General features: G+C 41.4%; 1 protein-coding gene across 1 annotated transcript in view; it reads left to right on the top strand.

Annotated features, from left to right (window-relative positions):
- INF2 (inverted formin 2) overlaps positions 1 to 14615 on the top strand; it is a 91884-nt gene extending 77269 nt beyond the window's left edge. The window contains exons 16-22 of the mRNA XM_083349242.1: positions 601 to 671; positions 1019 to 1139; positions 1554 to 1718; positions 4812 to 4914; positions 7014 to 7166; positions 8370 to 9152; positions 12001 to 14615. Coding sequence (XP_083205368.1) covers positions 601 to 671; positions 1019 to 1139; positions 1554 to 1718; positions 4812 to 4914; positions 7014 to 7166; positions 8370 to 9152; positions 12001 to 12026 — 1422 coding nt within the window. The 3' untranslated portion in view covers positions 12027 to 14615. The remainder of the gene's footprint in view (positions 1 to 600; positions 672 to 1018; positions 1140 to 1553; positions 1719 to 4811; positions 4915 to 7013; positions 7167 to 8369; positions 9153 to 12000) is intronic.
- The last annotated feature ends 2778 nt before the right edge of the window (positions 14616 to 17393 follow it).

Here is a 17393-nt window from a genome sequence, read left to right as displayed (position 1 = left end):
GTTTTAGAATCCATGCAGCCTAGAGATGGAAGAGATTATTCTTTTCCCTTTTATCTTCCTAGTAGATATTTATGGTTGCTTTTTGAACTGGTTCTTCAATTTTCACAAAGTTTAACAAATGTATTTTGGCATAACACAGTGGCAGCATCTCCTTTCTGGAACAATCTGCCCTTGATGTATAACTGGCCAAACCCTTTTAGCCTGGATGAAGGGCATCCAATTGGTTGAGTTGCAGTATACTTTGATCTGATCACCATTTTATTGTTCACACAAGATGCTTGGAAGTTTTTGCAACAATGCTTTAGAAATTTGTTTTTAATCCGCATTCATTGATCCAGATTCATCTATGTTTAATACTTAAGCTGAATGCAGAGAATTCAAGGTGGATTCTACCCCATTTAGTTTCATCCAACTGCAGAAACTCACATGCTTCCGGGATCGCCCATGGATGTTTGGGGATACTTAGGTAGAGAGATCACCCCTTTGGTAGATCTTTGTTTAACTAAGACTTTGGCAGGCAGCCAGTATTACTGCAGCCATCGTAAATCATACATGTGTATAATTGGAATTTTTACATTTTCTCCTTTTTTTTTGGTTTAGGAAGTGGAAAAAAATCACACCGATTTGCTTCAGCTTCCCAAAGATCTTGAATGTGTTTCAAAAGCAGCTGGGTAGGGATCACTATATATTTTTATTATTGGCAAAAGTATTTTTATAGACATACTTCTTTCTTGCATTATTGTTGAAAAAAATACCTAACAAATAAATCAGGCCATCTTTAATAGGTAAGTAATTTGATGACTCATAGTTTAAAAGTGTTATTTTTAATGTTTATCATCAAAAACATGTTCATGGCAAGAGAATAGTTTGAGGCTCCATAATAATAGCCTAAAACCTTTGAAGTTGTTTTCTACACAATTAGGGTTGTACAATCCCTTGATCTCATCCACAGAATTCCCACTTTGTTCCTATGAATCAATAGATGCAGAAACAGCATGTATGGCTTGTTTCTTTTCAGAATCAATCTAGACGTGATTCATTCTGAATCCAGCTCCAACATAAAGAAATTGCTGGAACTTGAACGTAAGCTGTCATCCTCAATTGAAGAAGTGAAAGCCCAATATGGAACAGCCATTCAGGTTGGTGTAACACAACTCATCGTGCTTCCTTTGAGGATACATCCACTGTTTCCATGAAGTTAGCTACTACTACATTTGTGTCAGAAGCACCTATCAAGGCACTTCTGGGTCGAAAGGATTAGCCAGAGACATCACCGTCGCCCAAGGGATGCACAAGGGTACTCCTTAGTCCCTACTATTTTTACCACCAAGTTGGTACCTATTTATGCATGCTTTTGAACTCCTAGGTTGGCAGTTGCTGGGACAAGTTGACAGGAGCTCATTCTGTCATGAGGCTCACCCTCTAAGGTTTTGAGCTGCCAAGCTATCAACCTCTCAGTGGTCTTCAGACTCAAGTGTCCTAGCCACATGAGCCACTACAACCCCTGTGAAGTTAGTTGATCCTTTTTGAATTTCAATTTTAATGTCTTCCAGGATAGCTTAACTGCTAACAGAAAGCTGGAGGATGAGTTTGAACTCATTGAAACTAAGAGAACGGAGCTTGCCAACTATCTGTGTGAAGATCCAAACAAATTGTCTTTGGAGGAGATATTTAATATCATGAAAACCTTCCGTGATCTCTACATCAAAGCTCTAAAGGTTTGCATTTGAGACATTAAAAATAAGAATTGTTGTGAAATCTCATACTGATGCATAGCAAAAGTCTTGGGGAATCCTTAGATGGATTGTATCATTCTAGACTACTAGACCACACAGAGACACACAAAGAAACTAGAGGGCTGCAAGTACATAGCATTTTGGAATTAAATTAATGAACCATCATGGCACAGTGGTTAGAATGCAGTACTTCAGGTTAACTCACTGCTCACTCCAGGAGTTCAATTCTGAATGGCTCAAGGTTGACTCAGCCTTCCATACTCCCAAGGTCAGTAAAATGGGGACCCAGATTATTGGGGGCAATATGTTGACTTTGTAAACTTCTTAGAGAGGACTGTAAAGTACTATGAAGCAATATATAAGTCTAAGTGTTATTTCTATTGCTATTTACAGCACAGGCAGTTGCAGATGTAACACTTGTCAGCATTCTTAATTTTCCTTGTTTGAGGGGGAAAAATTGATAAAACCCATAGCAGATTAATTGGAGTTGGCACTACTGTGCATAGTATAAAAGGAGATTTATGTCCCCCTCCCCCTCATTCCATTTCTTCCCATGTTCTACTTTTCTTCCTACATATACACAGTGCAGATGTGAACATAAACATTACACAAATAGAAGGAAGGAATTCCTAGAGTCTAAAGCTGTTCTATTTTTACTGAGCTAAATTTCCATCCCTTGCCTCATCGGAAAGTTGACATTAAAATAATACCAGGACTTTAGTTTCAGAATGATTCTTGGGGAATTAATTGCCTAACCAAAATATACACATTCCTACTTATTGAGTCTCTATTTTTTTCCCATGCATTTTCCTGCAAGATTTTGAAAATTTCTAAGCACTTCGATCTGTCTGTCTGGATCTCATTCCACTGTCCCCTTTTTGTGGGGACCCCTGTTGAGTTTTAATATCTCACCTGTATTAAAGAATATATAAAATATTTTATGTTGCACTATTTCTTTCTCCTTACTTATATCTAGTTTTATGCGGCGATTTTTCTTATTTCTGATTCCTTAATTAGACACCCTGGATCTTGGATTCCAAAAGACAGATAGGATATAATTTGTCTTAATGTTGATCTAATTGTGATTTGCAAATCAAAGTCATATGGCAGACTTTAGCCACAGTTTCCTTGTATAGACATTAAAGAACCTATGGTTTAATGAATTAGAAATTATTTACACCTGGGCATCCAGGAAGGGAGCACTTAATACATAGTTCATTCCTGGACTTAAAAATAGCAATCTGACCTGGGCCAGTGACTCAATAAAGGGAATTTCTTGTAGCAAAGCTAAAAGAAGACATAACTTCTTTGGACAACAGGTAGTTCTTGACTTATTAACCATTCATTCACCAACCATTTGCAGTTACAATGGTGCTGAACAAAGGACTTACAACTTATGCCCAAAGTTATGGTCATTGCAGCACTACCTTGGACGGGTGATCAAGTTTCCAGTGCTTGGCAGACTGCCCACACTGATGATCAAGGACTTCAACTCCCCCCATCAGCCTATCTTCCGTCCATCTACATTCATTTGGCCCCCTACCACCCTGTGCTCTGCTACCCCAGGGGACTTTATTTATTTATTTAATTTGTATACCGCCCTTCTCCCGAAGGACTCAGGGCGGTGAACAGGGCAATACATAAAAACAAGATACAAACATTAAAAATTATTAAAAAGTAATTAAACAATGCCCATAATAAATTAATACAGATTAAAAATTGAAGTCCATTTATAAAATCCCACCCCGTCCCATCAGGCCAGGCCAGCTTGTTTAAAGAGATGGGTTTTAAGATCGCGCCGGAAGGAGCGGAGATCGGGCGCCATCCGGAGCTCGACCGGAAGATGGTTCCATAAATCCGGTGCACCCACAGAGAACGCCCTCCCTCTGGGGGCCACCAGTCGGCATTCTTTGACCGGTGGCACCCTGAGGAGGCCCTCTCTGTGGGAGCGTACTGGGAGGAGGGAAGTTGACGCCGGCCGCAGGTGCTCCCCAAGGTATTCCGGACCCATGCCATGAAGGGCTTTGTAGGTCATTACTAACACCTTGAACCTCACTCGGAAGACAACTGGAAGCCAATGCAGCTCGCGGAGCAAAGGTGTGACATGGGAGTATCGGGAAACTCCCAATACAACTCTCGCGGCTGCATTCTGTACCAGTTGGAGCCTCCGAGTGGTCTTCAAGGGTAGCCCCATGTAGAGAGCGTTGCAGTAGTCAAGACGAGAGGTCACGAGCGCATGAGTGCGCTTCACCATCTTCTTCCATCCATTGCTAATGTGACGTATCTGGCCTGGCACCTGGGCCAGGTTGGGCTTGGTTTCAGCTATGGTGGGGGAAAAAAAGCCAAAAGCAGCCCCTGATTCATGGCACACCAAAAGGCCCCTTTGCAAAAATTTCTGGAGTGCAGTGCAAAAAAGGCTTCCAGGCACACCACAGCTCAGGGGCTGCTCTTAACTTTTTTTTTCCTGCATCCAAAGGCAATCCCTGATTGGGCCAGCAGCCAGGCTAGGCACACCTCAGCAGCAACAGGAGCAAGGAGACAGCAAAGATCAGCTGAGGTGGCTCAGCATAGGGTGGCAGGGGGCTTAGAGTGCAAGATGGGGAGGGCAACTGCGGCCGGGACTGGACTCAGATGAGACGGCTAGGGCCTCCTGAGGCATGAAAGCAGATCCTGTGCAGTTTGGGGCCTTTTTCCTTCTCCACAAGGCAAGGTGCAGGGTGGCCAAGAGATGTGGGGGAGGGGAGGGAATAGGTATGTGGGGGGAATTGGAGACAGTATTTTTATCTTACTGAGGCTCAGAGCATGGCTGGATACTCACTTAATGACCCATGATTCTTGGTTGATGATGGCAACGGGACTGCTGGGATTGCCATCACTAAGGGACACAGTCATGTGACGTCTTGCTTTATAATGGCATCACTTACTTGCCAAATCATAAGCCAAGAACTACCTTTATAAGCAATTTACCATGCAATGGAAATTAAGTAGGACCAATGTGAAGCATTCTACTCTGACAGGTGAAAATCAGGCAAAAATTTGATGTACCTTTTGTATGTCTGTGTTCCCCGTATACAGGAAAACAAGGACCGAAAGGAACAAGTAGCCAAAGCTGAAAAAAGGAAGAAACAGTTGGAAGAAGAAGAAGCTAAGAGGCCAAAAGGGGAAGATGGGAAAACCAGTGAGTGATGAAAAGGTTTTTCTTTACTTAGTTCCACAAGCCTGTACCTGGCAACAAGTCCATTGAATTAAACTGAATTTACTTCTTAATGAACCTGCATGGCTAAAACATGAATAATAGTTGCAAGAATTGGGTATGTCAAGTTTAATGAAAAGAAGGACTAAGGGTAGCAAGATAGCAATCTTCCAATATCTAAGGGGATGCCACAAAGGGGAGGGGGTCAAGCAAAGCAGCTGAAAGCAGGACAGGAAGCAATGGATTAGTTTCCATCTAATCAAGGAGAGAAGCAACCTAACGAGAACTAAAGAGGAATTTCCTGACAGTTAGAAGTGAAACAACTTGCCTCCAAAGTTGTGGGTGCTCCAACACTGGAGGCTTTTAAGAAGAGACTGAACAACCATTTGTCTGAAATGTTATAGGGTTTCCGGCCTGAGCAGGGGGTTGGACTAGAAGACCTCCAAGGTCCTTCCAACTCTGTTATTCTGTTATTTCACAGAATCAGTGGGAGAAAGTATTTAATCTCAAGTACTGCTCAGTGGGTTAGGACGCTGAGTTTGTCGATCAGATGGTCGGCAGTTTGGTGGGTCGAATCCCGAGTGCCGCGTAACAGAGTGAGCGCCTGTTACTCGTCCCAGCTTCTGCCAACCTAGCAGTTCGAAAGCACGTAAAAATGCAAGTAGAAAAATAGGGACCACTACAGTGGGAAGGTAACAGCGTTCCGTGCGCCTTTGGCATCTAGTCATGCCGGCCACATGACCACGGAGACGTCCTCGGACAAGCGCTGGCTCTTCGGCTTTGAAACGGAGATGAGCACCAGCCCCTAGAGTTGGAAACAACTAGCATGCATGTGCAGGGGAACCTTTACCTTTACCTTTTTACTGCTATCAGTGTGGTTTTGGCCAGATATCAGTTAGCCTAGAGCAGGGATGTCAAACTCGCAACATCACGCGTGGCGTGGCGTGGCGTGGCGTGGCGTGGCGTGGCGTGGCGTATCGCGACTTTTTTTGCCATTGCCGGCAGTGAGGTGGGGGCGGTTTTGCTATGATGCATCCGGCCCGCGGGCTGGCAGTTTGACACCCCTGGCCTAGAGTAAGCCCCAGTGAATTTATTAGAGGGTACTTCTGTCAGTCAGTATGCTGTGGCATTTACAATACTGGAGTGCTTTAGGAAGACCTAAATTCAAAGCCATCCTTAGGCTTTGAGTGAGGTTCAGTCTCTTAGTCAGCCGATTTCATAATAGATTTTTTAGAGGGAGGAAAAAAAGGAGGAAGTAATGCTATGCATATCATCTTGAATACTAGGCAAATTGTAATGCCAGAACAACAATCATAATATGTATGTGTACAAATGTATCTGTGTAAAATGGATGGATGATAAATGGATAGATAGACACAGATAGAACTATATATACACACAAGATACAAACACACACAAAGAAACTGAAAACAGTTAATTGTTTTATTACTATTCTTGTGCAAATACTATCTAAACCTATAATACAATACAGTAATGTGTATAGTCTTAATGCAAGAGAAAAATAATCAATTTATATGATAATTTGCTACAGTGAAGCATAATACAGTGAGTAAGGAAATAAAGTTAAGCATCCCAGGTAATTACTCTCAAAACAACCTGAACTCTAGTTGCTTGTTCTGTTGTACTCAAGTTTCAGTGAGAACTACTAGAAGCTATCTAAGTGCGCAGTTCTGCTCCCTCTCTCCCAGTTATCAGGACTTTCACATTATGGACAGAGATAGTGCTAATATCTGGGATATTTTTGTAATTCTTCCACACAGCCAGAAAATAAAACACTAATTAAAAAGAAAGACCCTGGTTGGATGAGGTTGTTTGCATAAATGTGATTAATTGGTGCAGTGCTAGAAACTGCAAGGATAAGCGCTCATCAGAGGAAAAGCATTTGGATTGTTCTTTTTTTCCCCCAGGTTCCAAAACACAATTTTTTGGTTAAGTTGATTTGCATGTGCAACTACAGCTCAATGGGATCCTAAATAAAATGCAGTGAAATTTAGGGACTCCAGTCCATCCACACTCTCAGTCTGATTGACCAACTCCTTTTTTTCTCCAAATAACAAATCAAGTTAAGAAAGGAGCTGTGAAGCAAGAAGAGGTGTGTGTTATCGATGCTTTGCTGGCTGACATAAGGAAGGGGTTCCAGCTACGAAAAACAACCAGGAACAAAAATGGCACAGACACTCCCATGAAAACCACACCTCAGAGAGGAAAAGTGATCGGTAAGAACAGGCAGTCAGAAAATCTCATGAGATTCTTTTTTTCCCTTGTTTAACCCACAAAAGTCCAGCTTCTTTCCATCTGTTTCCATTGATGGCCAGTTTGCTTCCTGGCCCAGCTCAAGGGGCTGGTTTTACCTTTAAGACTCTTTATAGTATGGGCTATCTGAGGGACCACCTATCCCCCACTACATTGTCCTGCCCCATTAGATGATGTGGGAGTGAAGGCAAGTTACAGGTACCATCAACTAGGAATCTTTATTTGGTGGGTCCCAGAACACATGCGTTCTCTGCTGTCATACCTGCTTTATGGAACATTCTTCTACCTGAAATTAGAGTAGCTCCACCCCTTTCCATATGCCAAAAATATTCCTACGTCATGAAGCCTGGGTCTCCCTGGCAACTGTAGAATTGCTCAGGGGGGCATTTTACTGTTCTATGTATTTTTTACATTTATAATATTTATTAATATGGTTCTTTATATTTTACATTTTTATTTTTTATTTATCTAATTGTTTCTGCACTGTGCATGCATGGATTTATTTATATCCCATCTTAATTATTTTTACAAATAACTCAAGGTGATGCTTAATGCTCATTTTTCCTCCTTCTATTATCCCCCAAAACAACAACTCTATGTGGTGAGTTGGGCTGAGAAACAGTGACAGGCCCAAAGTCACCTAGCTAACTTTCATGCTTAAGGGAACTAGAATTCTCAGTCTCCTGGTGCCTGGCCCAAAGTCACCCAGTCAGCTTTCATGCTTAAGGGAAAACTGGAACTCACTGTCTCCTAGGTTCTAGACTGGTGCTTTAACTATTACAGTATTTTAATATAATACAGGCCCCAAACACCACCTTTTGTTTTAGGGCTCTAAGTAAACACAATTGATTACATATGTAGGGCTTATATGTGAAGCTAAATGTGACCCTGTCTTTTTTATGGGGGGGCTCTTTTTATCATTGTGCACTGCAGAGGCAGAGAAGTTAGCATGAGAAGACAGGAGAAAACACAGCTCAGAAAAGAATAAAAGTAATCTCTAGAACTGAGATTATAGCAATTCCCACATTATCACTATTTTCTCCCTATTCTTTTCTTTTGTTTTGTTTTTGATGGGCAAGATGGGATAATTCGGAGGCAACCTTTTTCAGTCTAAGCTACAACTATTTGCATTTGATTTCATTCTTATTTGTATTATTAATTTTCAGACCAAAGCGTTCAGGATGTGAAAGACCCAAAACAGGAAGATGATTCAAGTACGCAAAATAATTTCCAGGACCAAGTAGAAAATGCAAAGCCTTCAGAAGAGGCTACCACAAATGAGAAATTTGAGACGGCTTCTGACTCGCTGGATTTACAGAAACCTCCTGATGCCATTGGAAATGGTATCTCTTCTCCAGCCCAGCCAGATCCCGAAAAGGCTTCCTTACATTCCTTTGTTTTGGAGAAGAATAGAGAAGCCCCAAGTGGAACAAATTTGCAAGAAGCAAATGACTCCTGTTCCTTTCAGGATGCCAGTTACCATGATTTAGTGTTGTCTCAGTCCACTTCTTTTGTAAAGGTTACAAGTGGTAACTCGGGACATTCAACCAGCCTGAAGATTAAAGCTGGTGAGGTTGACTCAGGGGACCTAGCTAGTAGAACTGAACCTGATGGCTCAAGGAACCATTTAAATTCAAATGACCAGGTAAATAGTGTTTATAGAAATGATGACACAGAAGAAAAAATACCTGGAAACACCAAACAGCTCACAACCTCTCAAGGACTGGCCCTTGAAACTTTGGCACTGCCAGAAGTATGTAAAGCCAATGAAGACCTTTCCTCAGACTCCATATTAGACACGTCTCAGGATAAATCCTTCTCAGAAGAACCTGTAACTGATTCTTCATATTCAGCAACAGTACCTTCAGAGCAAGCCCAAGCTGAAAAAGATGGCCAAAGAAGTTCATCAAAGCGCAAGAAGAAAAAGAGGCACAGCAAGGGCCATTCAAGTAAGGCATTTTCATTGCGGCCTTTGAACATTAGGGCCAAATCAAAATGACCTCTTTAACCTGTATCCTTCCAGATATTTTCACCTACAACTCCCATCAAATTGAGTTAGCATGCCCAATAGGTAGGACTGACGGCAGACATAATCCAAATTATATGGAAGGATCCAGATTTGGAAAGGTCAATTTCACAGATAGACTGTTTAATGTATTAAATGATCAACTGATTATTTGGAGTGGAGTGCATTATGTTAATGCAAGTATTTACAAAAATGTAGATGACAAGGATCGTTTTTATAAAAATGTTCCCTACTATTTTGCACCCCAAGTGGAATGCCTCTGTTATAGCACCTGGTGCACATAATGATTTTGTTTCAAAGCTATTGTTTTGTTTACATGCCATTAATCTAGTGCGGCAACCTCCCAACCTTTTGGGCACCAGGGACCAGTCCTGTGGAGAGAGGTTTCTCTGTGGACCAGCGGGTGTGTGGTGCTGCCTGCATCCCATGGATGGGGCTTCGCTTGTTTGCATGGCCCAGTTTCTGGCACACTGCGGACTGGTGCTGGTCCATGGACTAGGGTTGGGAACCCCTGATCTAAAGAGCCCCTTGTTTCCTTGCCCACTGACTGTTATCCCATGACTGTGTTTTTACAGTGGATTTTGCTAATATCTTGTGGCTACATTTAGTGTCTTCTCTTTTATTTGAAAGCAGTGGTTGACACTGATTTAAAAGCGATGGTTGATACTGGAGATAAAAAAACAAAAAGAGTTTGTGAAATACAGTGAGGTATGTAAACCGCCAGGGATGCTGCTGTATGTGACTAACCATTGCGTTGGGATCTTACACACCTAATGAAATTGTTGATCATCACTACATAAAGCTATGCTTCTTGTAGCTAATTATGTCTACTATGTTATTTCATTTTTTAATACAGTGCTTTTTATTTTGGGTGATTTGCTATCTGAGCTCAATTTCTGTACTACTGGAATCACCAGCAAGACTTCAGGCTTTGGGTCTTTTGTGTCAGCCAAACATCGTTTACTTGGAGAAAAGCATTGTCTCTTGTTAAGTTGTTTAATGTTGTTAGACATGTTGGGGTAATAGCAAACATTCTTCTTTTTGTCTGATCCTCATTTTCCATTCTCTGAAATTCTATAAAAATGCAATTTCAGGTATGGTCATCTTCACTACAGAATCAGAATAAGGCTGGTAAAGGGCTTTGAAAAAAGATCCCAGTCCTAATACAGTCATTCAGTCCCATTGTCTTTGTTGAACATTGTTGAAGATGGCTTTGATGTTGTAGAATATTTACTGATGATTCTGCACTACTGTAAAATATTAATCCAGTGGTCCTTAGAAAATGGCTATAGGATTTTGCAGATCTCCCTCCCCATGGATGGAAGGAAGGGGTCAGTCTTGCAAGTTACATCCTAGCAACACAAGAATATCTTTTATAGGATCTGGATCATGTTCTTAGTATCCTAAAAATTCTTAATTATTCCTCAGATTCAGCTTCCATTTGTTTTCCGACAAGAATTTGGCCATTCCTGCAATTGCATTATTCTCCTTTGTCTTCTGATTGCAAGCAGCCATAACATAAACCAATCAAATGACATGTGACATTCAAATGCTTTACTATGTAATCAACATGCTTGTTTTACCAATTCAACTATTTTTGTTCTTACAGTGTATTATCAGAAATGAAGTTATGTGGAACATTTTTCAGTGATGATTCCAACAACTGTTCATTATTTTCAGCCAGGGACTAGGCCTCGTCTTTCCCACACTCAGCAACAATCTATTCAGATGTTTTCATTTCCAATACTTCTCTCTCCACAAAAGTATCTTCTAATAAAAGTATTTAGAACTATACAGTATTCAGTATTGCAGGGGACACCTTTACCTCTTTAACTTTATAAAGCAAGGGTGTCAAATTGCCACCCACGGGCCGGACACATCATCCAGAAGCTGCACCCACCCCATTGCTGGCAATGGCAAAACTCTCCCGATATGTTGCACGACATCACGTGACGTCACAAGTTTGACATGTCTGTTATAGAGGAAGCACCAAATACATGTGGAGATCCTGGATGATCTAACAACTGTATTTACTATGATCACACAGCCAACTCAAAGGGTTGACTATAGAGTAAGCAACTTCTAGTGTGTCCATGTGTCTGAGCATCAATAGGTACCTCTTCTGAACTGCAGTCAGGCCTTTAATTGATCAACCAACTGCAATCAACTTCTTTAATTGATCAAATTTTATCTAGGTGAACAAGGATCAAGAAACTGAAATAAAAATTGTCTGGAAGTGTTTATAAAATGCTAAATAGTAAGATGGATGTGAACCTGTGTTGCCAAACATGCAGGAGTTTGTTCCAAAGACATAAGAGATGCTCAGCATGGCTAGATTGAAACCCCTTAAATTCTTCATTCCTACCTCTGTCAGCAGCACATTCATTTGGAATCAAAGCTCAAAATTAAATCTCCTCACTTTTCATTATTATTTTCAGTTTGGACATTTTGGGACCATTATAATTCTTAGTTGATGAGCCCAGAGAATGGTCTAGAGCAGGGGTAGGCAACCTCGGCTCTTTTATGACTCATGGACTTCAACTTCCAGAATTCCTGAGTCAGCTGACTCAGGAATTCTGGGAGTTGAAGTCCATAAGTCATAAAAGAGTCAAGGTTGCCTACCCCTGGTCTAGAGACACACAATGCACACATAGTATTAAAGCTAAACACATTGCAGTTTGAATGGAATCTATAGAATCTATGCAAAATGGCTGAATGAATGATGTATTCTCAAAGTGGCACTAAAAATGGACTTTTGCTTTCCTCTGCAGGTGGTCCAGCACGACAGAAAAAATAAAAACATGCTATTCAGTGGCATCAGCTATTGAAAGAAGCCATAGTAATAGGGTGCAGCTAAATTTTGTCTGGAGATACTTGATAGGGAGTAATTAATACTCAAATATATGATATAACCAGACTTAAAAGCACCCTCAACCTGTGCCTTACACAAAATTCTTATCCCAAAATAATTTTCTGCTACTTTGGGGCCATGGAGTCAACTCCCAATGGATAAAATTCTTCAACATAAAGTGAAGGAGATATGATCTAAGACGGAGCTGGAACAAGTTGAAACTAACACAGTCATCTTTTGAATTTAACACTGAAAATATTTAAAGTTTTATGGCACCAAACTCATCTTTAGATAATGTGTCAGTTCAGGAAATAGGATCCACCAAGGCCTGATTTTGCAAAGATCTGAGTTGGAATTAACATCCTTCAATTTGATTGCGCTATACTTTATACCAGGTTGAAGCAAACAATTTTTGTGATACTATCAGATACATATCACATTCCTGTTTTTACACAAGACTTGCTACTCCAAGGATTAGACAAAAATGAGATTTGTCTTGAAAGAAAATTAGAAAATATGCTGATACCACCCATGTAGTTGACAGCCACCTAGTGGCAAATGTATGCAATGACTGTCCATATGAATTGGTCTATGTATTTACCCTATCCTCTTTCTCACTACAAGCACTGAAACACTTCTTCCTCCCAAAGTAATATTATTAATGCAATCCATTTACATTTTTGTGTTGGTGGTAGTAAATATGTTTGAGGTTAGGGATATCTTTTTGTTGTTGCCTATGTATAACATTAATGGAAATATTTTAGCATTAATATTGGGAATGTGATTCCCTTTTATCATAAAAACTGAAGTAATTTTTCGTAGTTTATAAATACTATTGAGAGAATTGCAGATTTGTAAATAGCTGTTCCATTTTGTATATTCACTTATATGAGACTGAAGGTGTAGAAATTACTTTATAAGCTACATTTAGCAATTATAATTTGGAAAGAAGATATTGACTGAGAGATACAGTGTCCTGCTGAAATAAAACTAATGCTGTGTTATAGTGGGCTTTGCAAAGCTAACTTCGATTTCCTCTCCAGATCTGTTGGGACAGTCGTCCCAAATATCCAGGAAGCATGCCTTCTCAGGGTCTAAACATGAAAGGTTTTGCCTATGTTGCCTAGAATAATGGGGAATTAGTCACAAGTCTAGAAAATATCAGGTTTAAAAAAAAGCAAGCATGGGTATTTAAAACAAGAAGTTAACTTTCCCCAAGTTTTAGTTTATCACAGAATTTGTACAGAACCCAAGAATGTAATTGAGCCAGGTGCCTTCACAGCAGTGTTTTGCAGCCTTGGCATCTTTAAGCTATGTTGCTGGGGAATTCTGAGAGTTGGTCCACACTGCTTAAAATTAATAAGATGGAGAAAAAGTGCTCCAGATATATTGCCCTACAACACCTGTAATAGTACGAAGCACAGTGGTTCAGTGTCTTAATGATGCTGGAGATGGTTTCAGCTCCAGGCGTTCGGGCCCAAGCACTGCGTGGCAGGGTGAGCTCCTGTCACTCGCCTCAGTTCTGTCCACCTATAGTTCGAAAGCATATTCTATGCAAGTAGATAGATAGGTACCACTTCTGTGGGAAATGTGCTGTTGCTGTGCAGGAGTCTGATCCCTGATGGTTCTAACCTTTCCACTTGGGGCGCCCATTTGTGAGACAGCTCTGGGAAGAGAGTGGGGCCTTGGATGATGCTGCACGAAGAGCCACTCATCTTTCTCTCTCGTGCAAAGCGAGCTCACCCTCCTATGGTGATTTTGAGAAGCACACAAGCGTGTCCTATAATAGGGCTGGTACCTTGGCAAGCCAAACTACTACTATGCAATAGTATTGTGGTCTCCTGGCTACTGTAACAATGCCATACGCTAATAATAATAATAACCTGTAATAGTATAGCACAGTGGTTCTCAACCTGTGGTCCACGGACCCCTGAAATTCTGTGATGTCATCAAAGGGGTTCCGTGAAGGCTTGAAGAAATGTTATGATTTACATTTTGAGTTAAGTCTTGGTGGTCTGTGGTCAGAAAAGGTATTTAAAGAAGTCTGTAGTGAAGAAAAGGTTGAGAACCACTGGTATAGTACATCTAGAGGGCATCAAGTTGAGGGAGGTTGCTGCAATTTTTGGAGGTGATTATGGGAGCAGTTTGTGAACACTGGATACTACCTTCCTCCAATCATGTGAAATTACATAATAGAGCATGTCCTATTTTCACCATACATAGAAGCAGTGAGCAGTGTCACAAGGTGATAAATAAAGGACACTGGGCTCCTATAGTTGAATCTTCTTACTTCTGCATGCTGATGTCGTTATCAAATTTTCCATTTTTTTAACAGAATTGTTTTTCCCACCAACCCAAGTCAACAATAGTAGGTATTTGTCATCAGTTTGCTACAATTAAATCTACAGTAAGATTATGAATGAGCCTTCTGATGGTTCTACAGCATAACATCTCCACGTTTGTGTTTATGTTTATGTGTGTATTTACTTAGGTCACATACACTTGGCACAATAAACTTGCTTTCATTTAACAAGGTTACAACATTGCTTTTTATTATTTCATTGTGTTATAAGTGCTGAAATATGCAAATCAAATGTTCAGATTGTGTCCCCCAAGTTTGTAAGCCTGCCTGAAAACTTCTGTTTCTAAATATACTCCATTGCCAGATTCATTGCATTAATCCAGGGACCAGGAGTCTTTTAAAGTAATGTACATTCCTGCCCTGTATATTTTTTATTAAAAATTTATTAAAATTCACCAAATCTAAAATTTAGGATCTCACCCATAAGATCTTAACCTCCCATAAGAATACTTTGTGCAAGATTTCTTGATGCAGTTGTGATGGTCATAACAGCTTTTAGTTATTTTAATCGTTAACATTTATTTTTATTGAATTATTATGTTCAATAGTATTAATCAAATACTATTGCACTGGTTTGTGTGATTTTTGCTTAGGGTAATTGGAGTCATTTTATTCTGCAAGTCATACAGCATATCATGTAAGTGAAGCCCCAGTATTTTCTACAAGAAATTATAGTTTAAAGATGATCTGTATTAGCACAATGTACAAAGCCTTATTTGGCCTATATCACTTATTATTATAAAATTACTAATTTAGCTTCCCAGCAGCAGGATTACTCAATCCAATGAGTATGAATCTGCAACATGAAATGATATAGTCCAAGTATAAGTTGATTCTAAGGGCTTTCATTGCAACTGTCTTTTCTACAAAGCTAAGCTCTCCTTCAAGTGGCACCTGAATCCTATTGACTTCATGGGCATGCCGAGGTCTTTGCAATAATATATACATGTTTTACCATTACTGCAACCTCACTGGAAACCAAATCAAAGATCTCACTACAGCCCAAGTACTAGGGATCAGTCCCTTTTATCTCTGTCAAAACAGGGATGTGGCATCTCAGTTGACTCTGTGAAAGCATGAACACAAAGGGGAAGAATAAAGAAAATGCCTTATTTTGAGAAACCCCTTCTGTGTTTTTATTCCAAATACCAAAATTCCTAAAAAGCATTGGTTTTGAATAACCAACAATCCAAAAGATAGGCACAAGATACAAAAGGATCTTGACAGACTTGAACCCTAGGCCCTATCTAACAAAGTGAAAAAAGTAAGGTTCTACACTTAGGCAAGAAAAACCAATGCACAGGTATAGATTATGTTATTTATTTATTTATTTATTTATTTATTTATTTATTTATTTATTTATTTTATTTTATTACATTTATATACCGCCCTTTCCCTGAGGACTCAGGGCGGTTTACAGGGAGTTAAAAACCAGCAATACAAAAGTTAAAACCCATTTTAAAAAGATTAAACTAACCCTGTGCAATTAAAACCCCGATTAAAATAAATTACTCCTCAACCTGGGCCCGAGAGCTCGAAGAGCCAGGTCTAAAGGCCCTGGCGGAATGACCGGAGGTCGGGGGCAGTCCTCAGCTCCACTGGCAGCTGGTTCCAGAGGGCAGGCGCCCCCACTGAAAAGGCCCTATCCCTGGGTGTCACCCGCCGGCAATCTCTTACCGGTGGGACCCTGACCAGACCCTCCCTGTGGGAGCGCACTGGGCGAAGGGCATTTGATGCCGGCAGCAGGTGTTCCCTCAAATACCCCGGACCCAGGCCATGTAGGGCTTTATAGGTAATAACCAGCACCTTGAATTTCACCCGGAGGGCAACCGGAAGCCAATGCAGCTCGCGGAGTAAAGGTGTTACATGGGAGTATCGGGAGACCCCCATTACAACTAGCGCAGCCGCATTCTGCACCAGTTGAAGCCTCCGAGTGGTCTTCAAGGGCAGCCCCATGTAGAGAGCGTTACAGTAGTCCAAATGGGAGGTCACAAGCGCATGAGTAACTGTGCATAGGGCGTCTCGGTCCAGATAGGGACGCAACTGGCACACCAGGCGAACCTGTGCAAAAGCCCCCCTGGTCACGGCTCCTATGTGATCTTCAAAATTGAGTCATGAATCCAGGAGGACGCCCAAGTTGCGAGCCCTATCAACGGGGGGTAACACCTCACCCCCCATCGTTAGAGGTGGAATAGTCTGGTTAGCCCGAGATGCCGATATGCACAGCCACTCAGTCTTGGCGGGATTGAGACGAAGCCTGTTTCTCCCCATCCAGACTTGAACCGCCTCCAGGCACCGGGACATCACGGCGAGGGCATCACTGGGTTGGTTCGGGGTGGAAAGAAAAAGTTGGGTATCATCAGCGTACTGATGATACCCCACCCCGAAACCACGAATGATCTCGCCCAGCGGCTTCATATAGATGTTGAACAGGAGAGGCGAGAGAACCGACCCCTGAGGGACTCCACAAATAAGAGGCCTCAGGGCGGATCTCTGCCCTCCCGTCAACACCGACTGCGAGCGGCCCTGGAGGTAGGAGGAGAACCACCGTAAAACGGTGCCTCCCACTCCCAACCCCCTGAGACGCCGCAGCAGGATACCATGGTCGATGGTATCGAAAGCCGCTGAGAGATCTAATAGGACCAGGACAGAGGAGCAACCCCTGTCCCTTGCCCTCCAGAGATCATTCACCAGCACGACCAATGCCGTCTCTGTGCTGTACCCGGGCCTGAAACCCGATTGGTATGGGTCCAGATAATCAGTTTCCTCCAGGAACAGAGGAAGCTGATGCGCCACCACACACTCAACAACCTTCGCCAAAAAGCGAAGGTTGGAGACTAGACGATAGTTATTTAAAACAGCCGGGTCCAAAGCAGGCTTCTTGAGGAGGGGTCTCACCATCGCCTCCTTCAAGACGGCAGGGAAGATACCCTCCTTCAAAGAAGCAGTTA

Source organism: Vipera ursinii (assembly GCF_947247035.1).
Source record: "Vipera ursinii genome assembly, chromosome: 1".
Taxonomy (NCBI): domain Eukaryota; kingdom Metazoa; phylum Chordata; class Lepidosauria; order Squamata; family Viperidae; genus Vipera; species Vipera ursinii.
Note: the sequence above shows the minus strand (reverse complement) of the source record. Positions and strands in the feature narration are given on the sequence as shown.